At 39.0% G+C, this 19,612-nt stretch overlaps 1 protein-coding gene across 1 annotated transcript in view; it reads left to right on the forward strand.

Moving 5' to 3' along the window:
* Positions 1 to 19,612, forward strand: part of LOC308668597 (prosaposin-like) — a gene marked incomplete at its 5' end in the record, with an annotated part of 48,515 nt that overhangs the window by 14,976 nt on the left and 13,927 nt on the right. Inside the window, 4 exons of the mRNA XM_081328607.1 lie at positions 9,440 to 9,518; positions 11,919 to 11,993; positions 12,476 to 12,601; positions 19,260 to 19,457. Coding sequence (XP_081184733.1) covers positions 9,440 to 9,518; positions 11,919 to 11,993; positions 12,476 to 12,601; positions 19,260 to 19,457 — 478 coding nt within the window. The remainder of the gene's footprint in view (positions 1 to 9,439; positions 9,519 to 11,918; positions 11,994 to 12,475; positions 12,602 to 19,259; positions 19,458 to 19,612) is intronic.

The raw sequence follows: 19,612 nt of genomic DNA on the forward strand, positions 1-19,612 counted from the left end.
CAGCTTCCTGCAATAACTCCAGCAAAGCTACAAAAAACTGCACTACTCGGAACATTTTACATTTTAAGGAGATACCTGGTTGATACCTAGGATGCTGGCAGCAACCCGTGTCAACCATTAGTGCCAGTCAATTTGAGTGTTCAGTTGACTGAGTTTCATGTTTTATGAATCAAAGTTTTATAATAATAATGTTTGAAGGGATCTTGGAGGTCTTCTAGTCCAACCACCTGCTCAAGAGGAAACCCTAGACCATTTCAGACAAATGGCTGTCCAGTCTCTTCTTAAAAACTTCCACTGTTAGAGCATTCACAACTTCTGGAGGCAAGATGTTCCACTGATTAATTGTTCTAACTGTCAGGAAATTTCTCCTTAGTTCTAAATTGCTTCTCTCTTTATTAGTTTCCATCCATTGCTTCTTGTCCTGCTTTCAGGTGCTTTGGAGAATAGCTTGACTCCCTCTTCTTTGTGGCAGCCCCTGAGATATTGGAACACTGCTATCATGTGACCCCTCATCCTTCTCTTCATTAAACTAGACATACCCAATTCCAGCAATCGTTCCTTATATGTTTTAGCCTCCAGTCCCCTAATTCTTTGTTGCTCTTCTCTGTACTCTTTCAAGAGTCTCAACCTCTTTTTTTACATTGTGGTGACCAAAACTGGATGCAGTATTCCAAGTGTGGCCTTACCAAGGCATTATAAAGTGGTATTAACATGTCATTTGATCTTGATTCTACCCTATTAATGCAGCCTAGCACCGTGTTGGCTTTTTTGGCAGCTACAGCATACTGCTGGCTTACTTTTTTTCACCATTAAATTTCATTTTGTTAGATAGCGCCCAGTGTTCAAGTCTGTCCAGATCCTCCTGTATCTTAAGCCTGTCTTCTGGAGTGTTGGTTATTCCTGCCAGCTTGGTGTCATCTGCAAATTTGATGAGTTCCCCATTTATTCCCTCATCCAAATCGTTGATGAAGATGTTGAAGAGCACTGGGCCCAGAACAGAGCCCTGGGGCACCCCACTACACACTTCCCTCCATGTTGATGCAGTTCCATTGAGGACCACATGCTGAGTATGGCCAGTCAGCCAGCTACGAATCTATCTGGTGGTGATGCTGTCTAACCCACATTTTTCTATCTTATCAAGTAGTAGGTTGTGGTCTACTTTATCAAATGCCTTACTGAAGTCCAAGTAAATTATATCCACAGCCTCCCTCTGGTCCACTAATCTTGTCATCTGGTCAAAGAATGCAATAAAATTTGTCTGGTATGATCTGTTTTTGACAAACCCATGTTGGCTTTTGATTATGACTTACTTTGCCTCTAGGTATTTGCTAAGATGTTGCTTGATTGTCTTTCCCAGAATCTTCCCAGGTATTGAGGTCAGACTGATAGGTCTGTAGTTTCCTGCATCCATTTTTCCCCTTTTTTTGAAGATGGGAACATCAGCTTTTTTCCAATCCTCTGGTAGTTCCCCAGTGCTTCAGGATCTTTGAAAGATATAGTTCAGTGGTTCTGAGATCACATCTGCCAGTTCCTTCAGAACCTTGGGGTGTAATCCATCTGGCCCTAGTGATTTGAACTTGTCTATAGTGGACAGGTGCTCACCATTTTCTTGCCTATCTTAACGTGTTTCTAATCTGTTTTTTATGGTACTGTTTTTGATAGGTTGGACTGTTTTTTTCTCTTTGTGTAAACACGGATGCAAAAAACAAGTAGTTCTGCTTTCTCCCTGTTGCTTGTCACCTTATTGCCACTTTTTCCCACTAATGGACTAATCATTTCCTTAACTTTTTTCTTGTTTTTTTACATGCTTTACATGACTAAGATCATATGTTTGTGTTTTACTAGCTAATTTGTTATATGGTGGTGTGTATGTCCTAGATAAAATGTTTATTGGATAGTATAGTTATACCAATAAAAGGAAATCAACAGTCATTCCAGAGCCAGTGGAAAAATTTCAGATGAGTATTGTTAAGGAATAAAGCAGACTTATTGGCTAGCCGTTCTCCAGAAGGACACCAACTTAAAACAACATGGAACCTCTCCAGAAAAAAATGATTTTGAATTATTTCATATCTTTGTCCTGTTATTATTCATAGTTATTACCTACTTATATATTATAATCTAGGGGACGCGGTGGCTTAGTGGGTTAGGACGCTGAGCTTGTTGATCAGAAGGTCGGCAGTTTGGCGGGTCGAATCCCAAGTGCCGCATAACAGAGTGAGCGCCCGTTACTCGTCCCAGCTCTGCCAACCTAGCAGTTCAAAAGCATGTAAAAATGCAAGTAGAAAAATAGGGACCACTACGGTGGGAAGGTAACAGCGTTCTGTGCGCCTTTGGCGTTTACTCATGCCGGCCACATGACCACGGAGACGTCCTCAGACAAGCGTTGGCTCTTCGGCTTTGAAACGGAGATGAGCACCGGCCCCTAGAGTCGGAAACGACTAGCACACATGTGTGGGGGAACCTTTACTTTTACATTATAATCTATGCTTCAGATGTGCAGTTTGGCAAGGGCAAAGGAAGAAAACACTCTCCTTCCTGTGCACAATACAATATTGTACATGCTGTATTCAGTTGACTCATCTCCATTTCGATGATTTATACTGAATCTAAATTAATTAGGTCTAAATATGCTTCAAATGTGCAACTCGGTTGTTTTTTAAAAAAAACAGGGAGATGAAAGGAGGGTGTGGAGCAAGTAAATTACGTTCTAACCTAGAAAATTATGGATAATCAAACATTCATTTCTCTGTGGAGTAAGACATGTGACGCCCTTATCCATTAAAGATGAAGCGAGAAACCAGGTCATCAATGGTGAAAACTACTGTGGTAAACTTTGTTATGGTGACCTATTATGCACAGGTTTTCAGCAGACCCAGAAGATGTGAAAGGCCTATTCTTCAAAATCAGCACACCCTCATTAGTTGTTTGAGCCCTGCATCCTGATTTTAAGGGCCCTTTTCTTCTTTATTCCAAGACGGGTGTGTCATGTAACAAGACACAGTGTGGAGGAAAATGTAATCTCAGGAGCACAGTGGCCCAATGGGAGTGGGTGTGAGCCATTCCCAACTAGTAGAACTGCTGGAGCAAGATGAATGGAACCCACATAATTCCAGGGGAAAAAATATTCTCCAAGTTCCAGCTGCTTCCTCTTCCACATTTCCAACTTTATTCTTTTCAAAGGATCCATGTTTTTATTTGATCCTTCATCAGGATGAGACAAATAACTTGTTTGGGGAGTCTTTTTAACCCTCCATCCCCAAATTTTGAGCAGGCTTCTAGTGTGACAGATTGACCTTATTTGTATAAATTTTATCCCTGGTTCAAACATCCCAAAATTAATGCATTTGGATTATCCTAGGAATTTGTTTCTCTAAGCATTAAAACTGTAGCCTGTGATTCTACCATATCAAACTGGATTCCTCCTTAGGAGAATGATTAAGCCATCAAAATACAGAATACATCACATTCCTGCATAAAACAAATGCATTAAAATTATTCCTCTTCATTATACTGTATGAATTATCAGGGTATGCTTAAGTGGACAGAAGGCAAATCCTCATAATTATTTTAACTCTTGCATAATTCTTTAGTTGGTAAACTCTTCAATGTTCACTTCCTTCTAAATTTAAAGGAATCTATTTTACCTCCTATGTTTAATTGAAACATCAGGAGGGTGGCTGATTCAGAAGGAATTGCTATACTGTATATGTGAGAATTTAGTCCTTTCCTTTCTAGCTGCTATATTTCTGGAAATAATTTTTCTCACCCAAGTAAGCTTTGGAAGCAAAATTTCTATGGACGCTTACATCTCAGGGAAGTAGACTTAAGGATCAGATACATTTCTGTTCCTATTTTGTCTTTATTCCAGCAATGAGAGGCAATAATCTTTGTACTGCACTAGGTGTGGGTGGGTGGGTGTGTTTATACATATATATATATATATATATATATATATATATATATATATATATATATATATATATATATATATATATATATATATATATATATATATATATATATATATATATATATATATATATATACATACATACATACATACATACATACATACATACATATATATATATATATATATATATATATATGTAGATCTTTGGTCATTCGGGTTTTTCCCCATGTAGAATTGGAGGTATCAGGGCAACGTTTCGACGAAATCTCATCCGTCATCCTTAGGCTGGTGACTTCAGCTTCGTTCTTCTGGGAGAAGTGTATATCACATCTCACATCACATATCATAGTGTGTATGTGCATGCGTACAAATCAATCCATACATGTTTTCTGACCATTTTTATAGAACAAATCAAACACAGAGATGCATACCTGCTTCCCGAGAAAGCAAAAAGGAAGAAAAAGAAAAACCAAGAAAATGACTTTGGTCTGTAAAAACTGGGTAGCTCAGTACATATTATAGTGTCTTGCATGTGGACACTACAAAAACCCAGTAAATAATTAGCAAAATATCTATATGTATACATTTTAAGTGATTTTTTTTAATATTGTAAATTTTGAAAAACATTTGTTTTTCCTGCTTTGCAACTGAATTACAGCCTGACTTGAATACAGCTCTCTGGATTCTTTATGTCTGCTGTTATGTATAGTGTTATATACAGTAAATACAGTATATAGTTATATAGCAAGCTTCAGTTGTGTGAATGTAATCATTTTAAATGGCTTGTGGCTGAATATATTAATTTTGTAAGCTGGACAGAACAATCTGAGCCTTGGTGGAGCAGTGGGCTAATGCCTCCTTAAGTAACACCAGCTGCCTGCAATTAGTGCAGGTTCGAGTCCCACCAGGCTCAAGGTTGACTCAGCCTTCCATCCTTCCGAGGTAGGTAAAATGAGGACCCAGATTGGGGGGGGGGGAACGAAAGCCCTAATAAGCAGGCATATACCTAGAATGAAGGCTATTGCTAAGCACATTGATTTGTGCTTCTTAGATTGTAAGCCGCCCTGAGTCTTCGGAGAAGGGCGGGATATAAATGGGATTAAAAAAAAACAAAAACCACACCAGCCTTGAAACAGATAACAGAAGCAATCTGATTGTGATATACAGCATCTTGTGTCTCAATAATTCAGATTGCTGAAACTTTAGAAAAAAAAAGAGATTTGGGGTGTTATGATAAAGAAAACACCACCTACACAAGTGTAGATAAGTAGGGTGGAGAATTATGTAGGGAAAATCTTCAAGGAAAAAGCATTTCATCAATGAAAAAAAAGATTTTGAGATTAAGAAACAAATGGATAGTGAGGTAGAAACTAATTTACATTTCTTATTCTAAGTCTATCCCAGAGTTAAGATAATAGAGAGAGACTGTAGGAGGATAATATGTTAATACAGAGAGGTTATGATAGGGTAATAGGAGAGTGATGGGAAAATGGGATGGGATAATGAATTCCTTGTTCATTGTTTATGCAGAATGATTATACAGAGTGATCTCTGAAAAGTATGGGAAATATTATTGGATATTTCAGGCACTGAGAGCATGATTTTACATATGCAAATCTCAAGAAAATGTGTATTAATACACAGATATGAAAACTATGCTATGCTAAACCAATCTTTTGTCATCCTTCGACACACTTTCCACCTGCTTTAACCTGTAATAAATAGAGGTGTTTGTGAGTGTGTGTGTGGCCTCATAGCATGATTTAAAGATTCATATTTTATGTTTAAGATCCCAAAGAATTTATATGTACTCAGAGAAGTTCAACAACTTTTCAAATACTCTTAACCATGCATGCCCATTCAGTGTTAAGCTAGTGCTTAATGTGCAAGGGTGGTTTTTCCCCCTCTATTTACAAAATGGAAGGTACTGCTGAAATTTCTTTAACAAAATGAATATTTGCCCTGGGCATATATAAGGATCCGAGGTAACAAATGTTTTTGTTGTTGAACTTGTTTTAGCCTGGCATAAAAGACACAACTTACACAAGTGCCTCTTGCAAAGGCTATTAACTGCTCTCAAAACAATCCTGCCCTACAATATACTTCTCTGAAATGGTTTTCATTTTGCCATATTTGACTTGAATGTACATTGTCCCAACTGGGACTTTTCTGTTCTTTCAAAATCACAAAAATAATTCTGCATCTGCTCTCCCTTGATAATTAAAGAGATACGTAGGCCCAAATCAAATCTTCTACCGAGATGGCACCTTGGGCATGGATTCATCCTATCTGTTACTTCCTTCCCCATCAAAACCAGCATTCTGTACTTGGTAAATAGAACCAAATGTTATTTTGTTTTAATGTATTTTCTTAAAACCTCTTCCACTGCCCTCGTTACATGGATGACAATGCCATAATTCTAATTTTGAGAACTGCCAGCAGAGGAAAGAAGACACACTGTGCAAATGTACAATATGCATGAATCTATAAGAGAGTAAAATATAATTAGAGCTTGAAAATCTTGTTTGTGCTCTTCTGGTGTCAGCATCTTCCAAAAGTTGATACACAGTTGAAGTATACTTTTATAAGCTGCACAGCAGGTTACGTATCATCAAAGTTAGTTATTTGTTCTCCCCTTTTAGTATTCACTAGACTACCTATTATCTAACGAGTCATCATTTCAGAGATATTTCCTTATCTAAATAAAGAAACAGAATTATCACGAGTGGAAATGACTTCTAACTTCCAGTTGGTTTCCCCATTGAGTTTTTTTTGTGGGAAGGTGGCATAAGCATTGGAAATTTTCCCTCTCCCTCTCCCCTTCCCCCTCCCCTCCCTCTTCTCTTTCCCTTTTCTTCCCTGCCCCTGTTTTTTCCTCCCCACCTTTCCCTTTCCTTCTCTCCCCTCTCCTCCCCTTCCCGAGTTGGATACCCGAACAAACTACTGTAATGACGCTGTTTAGGAGACAGTACATCAGAGGGGAAAATTCACTTACCTTCCCAGGAAAGGTTTAGTTGTCAAAATAATAACAGCTCTTGCTACGGTTCCTATTCTGGCTTATACTCCAAATAACGGGGGGGGGGGGAGAAACCCACATGCTTAGCTTTTGCAGGTTTTAAACGCAGTATTTGCATCAGTCTCTCACAGAGTTTGAACTGACAAAAGATAGCAATCACACTGCACATTATTATAGTAATGTGAATTCATATTCTGCAGTATATAAAACCTGCAGAATTTTGGAAATAAAAACGATGATTCAGCTGATTCCCACAGTGTAGAAAAACCACACATGGATATATAGGATTGGAAGTATAAGTGCACACCTGCAGACTATCTCTTTTGGTCTTATGGTTATACTCTATTGCTATTAGTGGAAATTGTGAAAGAGATGCTATACTATCTTCTCCCAAACTTTGAATCTAGACAGAAGCTCCTTCATACTCAAGAAATAGTGTGTAATATGTTGCAAGAACCTACTTAAACACCACAGAGTTGTATCCAACTATGACAATGAATGTTGATGACCTACTTAAACACCACAGAGTTGTATCCAACTATGACAATGAATGTTGATGACAGCAATGAATTAATCTCGCCCCATAACTTTTACAGCCCCCTTTTTTTTGCTTCTATATCTGTTCTTGAAGGACTGGGCCATTTATGGAAGTTGTGGGAGAGTGGCTGCAATGAGGACAGTAGGGGAAAGCAAGTGGGCTTTTGAGCTAGAAAAATGTGCGCAGATGAACACTAGATGGCAGTAGAGTGATACAGAAAACTAACCATTTGCTTCCATCTAGTGGTGATCTGGAATTTTACAGTTCAAATCCGGTACCTGTAATTCATCTCTGATTGGAAGTCATTTGTACTGTATTAAGTATTTATATCATATATTGTTTCTTGGACTAAAGAATGTTGTGTCAGACAGTTAATTTCACTCATTGATTGGCCCCACCGATTGCAGTTTAATCTGTAGTAAGCAGCTGCCAAAGGACTATCTTCAGACCTTTTCAAATATTTGTATTTCTGTTTCTGCAATAATAATGCACAGAAGATCTATGTGTGGATAAAGCCACTTTTGCTCATAAAGCGCCACTTGTGGTGCTGCATATTTTTCAGAATTTTTTGCAGCTGAATTAAAAGAACAAAAGAGCCAGTTTGATGGAATGGTTCAGGTACTGGCCAGGAAACCAGGAGATTGTGAGTTCTAGCCATCAAGGCCAGGCATTCTCTTTCAACCCAACTCATCTCACAGACACACATTTGAAAAATAAAAGAATAAAATTATTCAAATGGGACTTTAGAATTTAAAACATCTCTTACGGTTTATAGACCCCCATCAAACCTGAAAAAAACATAACACAATACCTGACTTGGCATGTACACCCTAAAACCAGTTAATGTTGACCCTTAGTGCATGTTTGACTATTAGTGGCTAGGATTCTGCCAGGTGACTATTTACAGTACATTTATGTGTTAATTTCTTTTGCTATCTATCTATTTGCCCCTTAGCAGGGGTGACTCTAGACAGCTTACAATAATAAAAACCGTTATTAAAAAAAGCAAGATTTGGTTGGCATTCGTGATAAAACAAGTTTACGTTATATCTCCCTGTTCTCACCATGATCTTTAGATGACTGGCTGGCTTTTACATTCTGTGTTTATAGATCATCATTTATTGTATAGTACATAGGCCCTCTGTGCTTTTCTTTCTTTCTTGTGTTCACTTCCCACTGCATTATGCCGTCAGTTATTGTTATTCCCGTTTTGAGCTGACTGCCAGCAGTTCGGGTCTCAGTGGCTCAAGGTTGACTCAGCCTTCCATCCTTCCAAAGTAGGTAAAATGAGGACCCAGATTGTTAGGGGGCAATGTGCTGACTCTGTAAACCACTTAAGGTAAAGGTTCCCCCGCACATGTGTGCTAGTCGTTTCCGACTCTAGGGGACGGTGCTCATCTCCGTTTCAAAGCCGAAGAGCCAGCGCTTGTCTGAGGATGTCTCCGTGGTCATGTGGCCATCATGACTAGATGCCAAAGGCGCACGGAACGCTGTTACCTTCCCACCGTAGTGGTCCCTATTTTTCTACTTGCATTTTTATGTTCTTTCGAACCGCTAGGTTGGCAGAAGCTGGGACGAGTAACAGGCACTCACTCTGCTACGCGGCACTCGGGATTCAACCCGCCAAACTGCCAACCTTCTGATCAACAAGCACAGCGTCCTAACCCACTGAGCCACCGCGTCCCTTGTAAACCACTTAGAGAGGGCCATAAAGCACTGTGAAGCAGTATATAAGTCTAAGTGCTGTTATTATCACCAAGTGGGCATTAGAAGTGGGTTTCTTTCTCCATGTGGTTCCTACATGGCTGAATTAGGTTTGTGGTTCTAAAAGTTTCTTCCTGGATCAAATCTATATCCAGGTAGGGCTGAAATCCATGCTTGGAAGTAGCACTTGGTTTCACTATATGAGATAAAGCTATTTTTTTCTTGAGCATCTGACATCTATTGCCTCTCTTCTCCTTGTGGGCAGCTGCTGGAACTCCTGTGACATTACAGAAAAGTGTGGACGTTTGGAGCGCTGTTATCAGATGCTGCAAGTTAATAGCCCTGTGAGTATACATGACACTATAATAAAGTTTCCATTTCATTCTTAACATTTCCATTTCACTGTATCTAAGGTCTAGATCAGTGTTTTTCAAACCTGGCAAATCTAAGATGTGTGGACTTCAGCTCCCAGATTTCCTCAGATAGTTAGATCTGTGTTTGTGTATGCACTGAAGACTGCGTCATTTACTTAATAAATAAATAAATAAATAAATAAATGTCCTTTGTAGTTGAATGCCTATCAGCAGCTTACAATATTTTTCAATCCATTACTTGATACCTTCCATAGTATAATAGTAAAATAAAATTGAACTTCAAATATACATACATTTAAATGTATAACTGGTGTAGTAAAAATAAAAATAAAACCAATAAGTGAAATAAATAAATAGATGGGGGCAATCACATTGCAAATACTCTTCCAAATAATTCTGTTTTAAGAAGTCTACAAAATGCCACTAAAGTGGAACCTGATTGTATCTTGGGGGAGGAATATTCCATTAAGTGCCATAGCTAAACAACTGGACCTCTGAGACTTTTACCTCAGAAAAGTGGGAGACCACTAGAAATTTTGGTTGGGACACCTGCGGTGAAACTGGTTTGAGAACACGATCCTAGAGGCAGTCATCTCTTTGTATCCAGGGTACATGCAAGAAATAGTTGAAAATTAGGGTCCTCACTCACTGTCCCCAGTTAGAAGCAAAGGGAATTTCTTGTTTGTCTTTCTCCTTTGACCTCTTCAAGATGTAATTCAGATAGAACTGAATCTTTCGTAGCTTCAGCCACCTTTTTAAAAAAAATAAATAAATACTAATTTTATTTCAAATACATTAACTTACTATTCATTGATAAGCCAAGCCTATGCTATGCATCCAAGTTGGAACTAATCCACCACTAGAACCCAGCATTTATATATTGCATCCAGTTTTGTATCCCCACGATACAAAAAGTACGTTGAGACTCTGGAAAGTGTGCAGAGAAGAACAACAATGTCTGGAGGCTAAATTGTATGGTGAATGGTTGAGGGAGCTAAGTATGTCTAGCCCAGGGGTAGGCAACCTTGGCTCTTTTATGACTCGTGGACTTCAATTCCCAGAATTCCTGAGTCCACGAGTCATAAAAGAGCCAAGGTTACCTACCCCTGGGCTAGCCTATCGAAGAGAAGGATAATGGAGGATAATAGACTCGACAACCATTTATCTGAGATGGTGTAAGACTCATGCCTTGAGCAGGGGTTGGATTAGAAGACCTTCCAGCCCTACGATTCAAAGAGATGCAAATAACTAATATCCGCCTTGACCTCACCTTTTAATTATCTAGATAGAAAATAGGATAGGTTTGGATTTATTCATAAGACATTTCAGTGCTGATAGTAATTCAAGAGTTTTAGATGCTTCCAATCTGTCTGGCCAAATAATGAAACTGAAATATATTTTAATGGATATACTGCCATTGTGACAATTCAGACAATCCAAATTCTTGCAAAAACAAGAATTTTTAAAAAAACAAACAAACCTGAATGGCAATAAACAGACCCTATTGAGCAACAAAACTAACAAAAAATCTCTTACATTTTCAGATTAGTATTATCCCAAATTATGAATTTGTCATGTGAATGAGAGTTATAATTATATTTCTGTCCATCTATCTTCCCAATATTCCTTGCAGATTTTAATTCTAGAAATACAATAGAATGTTTTTTACATAAGGAAAAAGTTCCAGGCAGCACACAAAACCACACACCCTCCAGTCCACAGAAAAACCTCTCTCCACATAACCGGTCCCTGGTGACCAAAAGGTTTGGGGCCACTGTATTACCATATATTAGAGTCTTAGTGACATTTATGTAAGGCAGGGGTCCCCAACCCCTGGTCAGTGGACTGGTACTGGGCAGCGGCATGCCAGCGGCTGGTCTGCATAAACAAGCAAAGCCCCATCCACGAGATGCAGGCAGCTCACAAAACCACGCACTCTCTGGTCCACGGAAAAAACCTCTCTCCACGTAACCGGTCCTTGATGCCCAAAAGGTTGGGGACCTCTGATGTAAGGTGTTGCCCCCAACCAACTATCCTTGCTTTGTTGTAATTAATGCATGATCTTTTTTCTGGCAGTAAGAGATTATATCATCACCCCTAGCAACAATGGCAGCATTTTATTACTCTTTACGGGAAAAGCAAAAATATGACCCTGCTTCTCTCTACCATTGTAGAGACTTTCTTTTCAATATTGTACCAAATTGCAAATAATTTGGATAGGATTCTTATTTTAATCAGTGCCACAGCTTCAACTAACTAGTTCTTAGTTTTGTTTCAGAGCTACTATTCAACTAATTTAGTGCGAACAAAGGATTAAAATACAATACAAATGTTCTTCTAGTAACACTCTTTTCTTTCTTTTTTCCTCAGAAAAACTTGAAATGTACTTTTTGTAAATTCATTGTAGTCTTGATGGCAAAGATTGTTCAAGACAATTCTACAGATGTAAGTACTTTAGGCTTGGGAATTGTAGTACCTAAAAGTGTTAGATGAGGGAAGTGGGGACATGGTTATTCATTTATTTATTAATGAAGAAATTGTTTTTAAGAAATTTGAAAGAAATCTTCTGGGCTGTATTCTAATTTAGACATCAGACTAAGCCATAATGTGGCTTGTTTAGTGTCACTTAAAGTAATGTAGCTTATAAATAATAATTTAGTTAGCATGCTATGTGAACTAGGCCCCTATGACTTAACCAGCAAATAGTAATCCAACTAACCATGGCTTAAACATTACTATGAACTTCTCAGGATCCCTTTATGGCACCAAATTACGTAGCTTTATTCAAAGTGAGTTTTTCATTCTTACTCCTCCCAATGCTGTTTTCACAGATTGCTGTAGCTATTGGAAAAATGATAAAGAATCTGAAACAGAACAGAACAGAACAAAACAACTTATGTCCTTCTCTATATTTTTCCTCTTTCTAGGAAAGACTTGCTAAGTTTTTTGAGAGAGGATGCCAGTATCTTCCCTTCCAGGACTGGTCAGTCAAATGCAAGAAGATGGTGGACACTGGAGTGATTGTTCTTGTAGAGCTTGGTAAACAAGTTCAGGTAAATTACCTTTGGAAATACTGTGGGAATTGGTTGGTGCTGATGCTTCTAACTGTGACTTTTGATAATAGATCAGATTCAAGTCAACCATTTTCTGGTAGTTGATCTCATTATTTACTCTGCGACCAGCATGGTTGCTCATTAATCTGAAACTAGCATGGTTGGACAAAGATCTCTCTGATAAACTGAAAGAGAAAAAGGACGAGTACAAAAAAAAATGGAAAGAGGGACATATAACTAAGGCAGAATGTCAACAGAGAGCCCAAATCTGCAAAAATGAAGTCAGAAAAGCAAAGGCTCAGAATGAACAAAGGCTCGCAACAAAAGTCAAAGATAATAAAAACAGTTTCTTTCAATGTATAAATAACAAGAAAAAAAAGTCAAGGAAACAATCGGTCCACTAAGGAGAGAAGATGACAAGCAAGTATAACAGGCAGTAGAGCGAAAGCAGAACTGCTTAACTAACTCTGCGTCAGTCCTCACGCAAAAAGAAACCATAGCCCAGCTTACCAAAAGCATAACTGTAGAAGATAGATCAGAAATAAATATTAAAATAAACAAGAACATGGTAACAGAACAACTGTGTTCCTGATGAATATAAATCATGGGGACCTGATGGATTACATCCCAGAATTCTAAAGGAACTGGCAGATGTTATCTCAGAATCATTGTACCATATCTTTCAAAAATTTTGGAACCCTGGGGAACTACCTGAGGATTGGAAAAGAGCTGATGTGGCTCCCATCTTCAAAAAAGGGGGGAAAAAAGGGGGAAAAAACCAGCATCAGTTAGAAGCATCAGCATCAATTGGTCTAACGCCAATTACTGGAAAGATAATGGAAAAGGTAATCAAAAAACAGATTTGTGAACATCTAGAAACAAAGCTATAAGTAGAAGCCAGCATGGGTTTGCTAAAAACAGATCATACCAAACCAATCTTATTTCATTCTTTGATAAAGTGGCTAAATTAGTAGACCAATGAAATGATGTGGACATAGTATACCTTGATTTCAGTAAAGCATTCGACAAAGTAGACCACAGCCGCCTTCTTGCTAAGCTAGAAAAAGGGATAGATGGCAGGTGAATTTGTAACAGGTTGACAAACCATACTCAATGAGTCGTTAATGGTACTACATCTACATTTATTTTTATTTTTTTTATTTTAATTCCATTTATATCCCGCCCTTCTCCGAAGACTCAGGGCGGCTTACAAGCTTAGCAGTAGCCTTCATTCTATGTATATGCCTGCTTATTAGGACTTTCACACACACCCCAAGCGGCATGGAGGGAGGTAACCAGTGGGGTACCACAAGGTTTCATCTAAGGCCCAGTACTCCTCAATATCTTCATAAATGATTTAGATGAGGGAATTGAAGGGGAACTCATCAAATTTGCAGATGACACTAAACTGGCAGGAATAGGTGACACTCCAGAAAACAAGCTCAGTATCCAAAAGGATCTTGACAGACTTGAACAATGGGCCCTATCCAACAAAATAAAATTTAATGTGGAGAAAACCAAGGTTTCATCCTTAGGCAGGAAAAATCAACAGTACAATGACAGATTAGGCGAAACCTGGATCAAAAACAGAAACTGTGAGAGGGTTCTTGGAGTGCTAGTGGACGATCACTTAAATATGTTGGCTTACCATAAAGCCTTAGTAAGACAACACCTGGAATACTGCACCTAATTTTGGTCACCACATTACAAAAAAGATATTGAGACTTCAGAAAAAGTGCAGAGAACAGCAACTAAGATGATTAAAGGCCTGGAGACTAAAACATATGAAGAATGGTTGCAGGATTTGGGCATGGCTAGTCTAGAGAAAAAAAGGACTGGTGGGGGGGGGATATGATAGCAGTATTCCAAAATGAGGTCTACTATTAATCATGATTAATAGCTAACGGTCATCAGACTCCCAGCTGTTTGGCCACAGAAAATAATATGAATTCGCCCAAATCCCAAAACCCACACCCCAAAATGTAATATAGCAGGAAGGGGTTGCCCTCCGGGTGAGATTCAAGGTGCTGGTGATGACCTATAAAGCCCTAAATGGCTTGGGTCCGGGATATCTGAGGGAACACCTGCTGCCGGCATCAAGCTCCCTTCGTCCAGTGCGCTCCCACAGGGAGGGTCTTCTCAGGGTGCCACCGGTAAGAGATTGCCGGCGGGTAACATCCAGGGATAGAGCCTTCTCAGTGGGGGCGCCTGCCCTTTGGAACCAGCTGCCAGTGGAGCTGAGGACTGTCCCCGACCTCCGTTCATTCCCCCGGGGCCTGAAGACCTGGCTCTTCGAGCTCTTTGGCCTAGGCTGAGGATTAATCTTAATTTTAACTGGGGTTTTATTTATGCAGGGACAAATATAATTTTTTTAAACTTGTTCTTAACTTTTGTATTTTGGTTTTTTAATCACCATGTAAACCGCCCTGAGTCCTTCGGGAAAGGGCGGTATATAAATGTAATAAAATAAATAAATAAATAAATAAATAAGGGGGGAATTCAACTCCCATCACTCAATCAGAATAGAGCTGGAAGGAACCTTGGAGGTCTTCTAGTCCCACCCCCTGCTCAAGCAGGAGACCTTACGCCATTTCAGATAAGCCCAGTCTCTTCTTAAAAACCTCCAGTGATGGAGCGCCCATGATTTCTGAAGGCAAGCTGTTCCACTGGTTAATTGTCCTCACTGTTAGGAGGTTTCTCCTTAGTTCCAGATTGCTTCTCTCCTTGATTGGTATCCATCCATTGTTTCTTGTCCTGCCTACAGGTGCATTGGAAAATAAGTTGACCCCCCCTTCTCTTTGTATCAACCTCTCAAATACTGGAAGACTGCTATCATGTCCCCCCCCTCCCAGTCCTTCTTTTCTCTAGACTGGCCAAACCCAAATCCTGCAGCTGTTCTTCATATGTTTTAGTCTCCAGGCCTTTAATCATCTTAGCGTAGTTGCTCTTCTTTGCACTTTTTTTTCCAAAGTTTCAACATCTTTTTTGTAATATGGTGACCAAAACTGGATGCAGTATTCGAGATGTGGTCTTATTAAGGCTTTATAATGTGGTACTAACACTTCACGTGATTTTGATTACATGACTGTTTATACAACCCAGGATTGTATTAGCTGCTTTGGCTGCTGCTGCACACTGCTGGCTCATGTTTAAGTGATCATCCACTAGGACTCCAAGGTCCCTCTCACAGTTACTGTTTTTGAGCCAGATTTTGCCTAATCTGTACTTGTACCTTTGTTTTTTTCTGCCTAAGTGTAAAACCTAGCTTTTCTCCACATTAAATTTCATGTTGTTGGATAGGGCCTATTGTTCAAGTCCGGGCCCTAGAATCACTTACTGTGCTGATTGGATCTAAGTAAAAGAATAACAGAGTTGGAAGGGACCTTGGAGGTCATATAGTCCCACCCCCTGCTCAAGCAAGAGTCCCTGTACCATTTCAGACAAGTGGCTGTCCAGTCTCTTCTTGAAAACCACCAGCGATGGAGCACCCACAACTTCTGAAGGCAAGCCATTTCACTGGTTAATTGTTCTCTCTGTTAGGAAGTTTCTCCTTAGCTCTAGGTTGCTTCTCTCCTTGACCAGTTTCCATTCATTGTTTCTTGTCTTGCCTTCTAGTGCTTCCACTATGAGTGACTCAATAACTTCTAGAGGACTAGAGTTTGTGTGTTCTTGGTAGGAGTGATGATATGCAGGAACGTATGTCCTGTTGAAGGACTGAGATCACAAGTCACGGCAAATTCTAGACTCATGATTTTCCAGATCTTTGCCTTTTTCCTGAGACTCTGATAGCAAAAAACCCAAATGGTGATCCATCTGTACTCTTAAGAATTGAATGTCACTCTATTCATTTCAAAATATGATTCTGTTTCATGATTGTGCATGCCACCCTTAGATGTCCTCCAGCTAGAACAGTTTACAGGATTATTTTAGTTGAATGTTTTAGTGATTTCAAAAGATGACCTCTTTTTCTAGAAATATTGAAAATACTCACATTTGACTGGCATGTGTGCGTTTAAATAAGAGTTGATTGTTTGGAGCAGAATAAACATTTTATTAAAATTAAAATTCTGCAGTCAGGTTTGGAGATAATTATTTTTAAAAGCATTTGAAAGTCACCAAAGCCACCTCCCTTTCATATCTGATCTGATCAAACTGGTTTTCCAGGCTTTTGAACTGCTACAAAAACCTGCAAAACCCATTTGACCGGTAATACCCATGTAATTAGCATATACAATGCAATAAGTAAGAATGATATCAGATTACCTTTTATTTTTTTTTGGGGGGGGGCAAGGGAGAAATGTTCTATCTCCATTCAAAAACTTCACATGCGGGGGGACTTCCAGTGAGCACGTGGTGAGCTAGATGTCCCTGAAAAAGTGGGGAAGACATAGTAGAAGAGATCGGGAGCTGGAAGGTGGATCCTCAACTGCTAAATCTGGAGAAAGGAGAGATTGTGAGATTGCCTTCATGTATCCCTTGTGAGTAGACTTCAGGAACCCAAGTTTTTGCTCTTGGCTAGCGAGCCAACAAGTGACTGGGAGTCTAGGGATTTCAATTAAGCTCACAGACCTAAAGTAGCCCTTATAAAGTTGAGCTGAGCCTTCTTTCTTAATAGTCTATGGAATTACTTGTTTGCTGCTTTTGAAAATCTAAGCATCTTTGAAAAGGCGAGTTTTAGGCTTCACTGGCTGAGTTTCCTTCAATCCTTAGCAAAAGATGTTTGAAATGTGAGTTTAAGGGTTTAGGGGAAAAAAGAGTGTTTAGAATGCTGTTTCTGGGAAGTTACAAATGGGCTAAGAGTCTAGAATAGATTTGAAATGAGATTTTAAAATTGATTATAAGAATCCTGCCCATGGGAAACAGCTGTTTTGTTTTGTTTTGAATTTGGAAAATAGTTGTAATAAGATGGGACTTTGAAGGCTGGACACCAGAGGGAACCAGAAAGGAGAAGAACACTTTAATTTGAGTTATTAGCAAGAATGGATTAAAATACTTTAACATTGGATGTACTGAAAGATATTTACGAACAATGGAATCAGAAGTTAATTTTAAGAATATTGTGTAGTGGGTCCGACGCAAGGAAGAGATGCCAGCCGGTGTGTGAGTTCAGCTCTTTATTGAAGGGGGTAGTGAACTGGGGAATGAGGGCTACCTGGCCTCCTTATATACCTGGCCAGGTAAGCTAACAGCCAATGGGGTTGGCCCTAGGTTTCCCGCTGAAACTGGGTTTCCCGCCGAAACCGTCCAGGCCAACACCCCCTGGTGGCTGTTGCTATGCAGGTGCCTGCATACATAACAAAGAATATCTGCCATTTTAAGTTAGACTGGGGGTTAATGATGTTATGGAAGAGAAACAAATTCTACTGGTCAAGACTGAAATTGATTTGAACGTGTATTTAAAAAGGAGGTTATGAACATGATTTGGAAAAAAAAGTGATATTCTGAAGATCAGCTGATATTGTAAAAGGGACACACAAATTAAAAATCAGAAGAGTGACTTAGATAACTTTCCTATAGTGGATTTTGAGTTCTTGGATATTATCTGAAGGGATTAAAGACCAAGAGTGCTAGAAATAAAGGAAAGAATCAAAAGGTGATTTACTGGATCAAGGTTAAAATAGATATCTCTCATAACTCTTAATGGACTTTTGCTGACCAGGACTGAATGAAAAGGCTTTAAAATTTTGTTTATAGTTGTTTATAGCTAAGAGATAAGATATGGGAACTTAGGGCCAGGTGATAAGTTATTAAAATTGTTTATAATGGTTGTGAAAAAGGAGAAGTTACTTCTTTATATATTTGTTTTCTTTTTCTTTACTATATTATTTTATTCTTTTCTATTTTTCTTTTCATTGTTTTTTTTCTTTTCTGCACATTCTATTGGTTTTACTTTTTAAAGTTTGCATTAGTGTTCATCTTTTTCATATTGTTTAATAACTACTGGGGGAAAAAGCGAAGACTTCACATGTAATGAAGTGAAATATTTCCTAGCTGTTTTGCAATCAGTCCTTGATATAGATTTCTAACGTAAAATATGGGGGGGGGGGGAAACGAGGGCATAAGAAATAGAAATGGAAATTGATTCATCAGTTTTTGAAGCTGAATAGTACTTATTTGGTCCATAAACCAAAAGTTTCTTTTGAGAAATGAACAGGATGTCTATAAAGACTGCTAAATTTTGAGCTGGAAGACAGTGTTTTACAGGTAATCCTCGACTTACAACAGTTTGTTTAGTGAACGGTCAAAGTTACAACAGCACTGAAAAATGTGACTTATGACCATTTTTCAGAGTTACAACCTTTGTAGTGTCTCCAGAATCGTGTCATCAAAATGCAGATGCTTGGCAACTGGTCCCTATTTTATTACCATTGCTGTGTCCTGGGGTCATGTGATCCCCTTTCACAATCTTCTGACAAGCAAAATCAACGGGGAAGCCAGATTCACTTCACAACCAGGTTACTAACTTATCAACTGTTGTCATTCACTTAACAACTGTGGCAACAAAAGTCGTTAAGTGGGGCAAAACTCACTTAGCAAATGTCTCACTTAATGAGAGAAAATTTGGGCTCAGCTGTGCTCGTAAGACGAAGACTTCCTGTATTTTAAAGACTGGGAGGATCCTTTTGTGAAATGGTTTCTCTCTTTGGCTTTTTTTTAGGATAGACCTGAAATTGTGTGTGGTGCTTTTCTACTCTGCAGTCAGCCAGATAGTCCTGACAAAGCGCTGAAGTTTCAGAACCAACTAAAATCAGAAGAATGGCCTGCAATAACAGAACTTCGTGACATGCTGTCTCCCTTCATAGCTAATGTGCCTCTTCTCTTCAGTCCTCAAGATAAACCCCAAAGACAGTCTTTGGTGAGGAAACAGCTGGGAAGATTGGTCCCCTCCAGTCAAACACTCAACCAGGACAGGACAGAAAGATCTCAAAGAAATTGCAAGGGGGGGGCAGTGCTTTTTTTGTAAAACAAAAAGGTGCCGGAACTCACACATGTCATACAAACCGCCTTGCC

The sequence above is a fragment of the Vipera berus genome (genome assembly GCF_964194415.1).
Source record: "Vipera berus genome assembly, chromosome: 5".
Lineage (NCBI taxonomy): Eukaryota > Metazoa > Chordata > Lepidosauria > Squamata > Viperidae > Vipera > Vipera berus.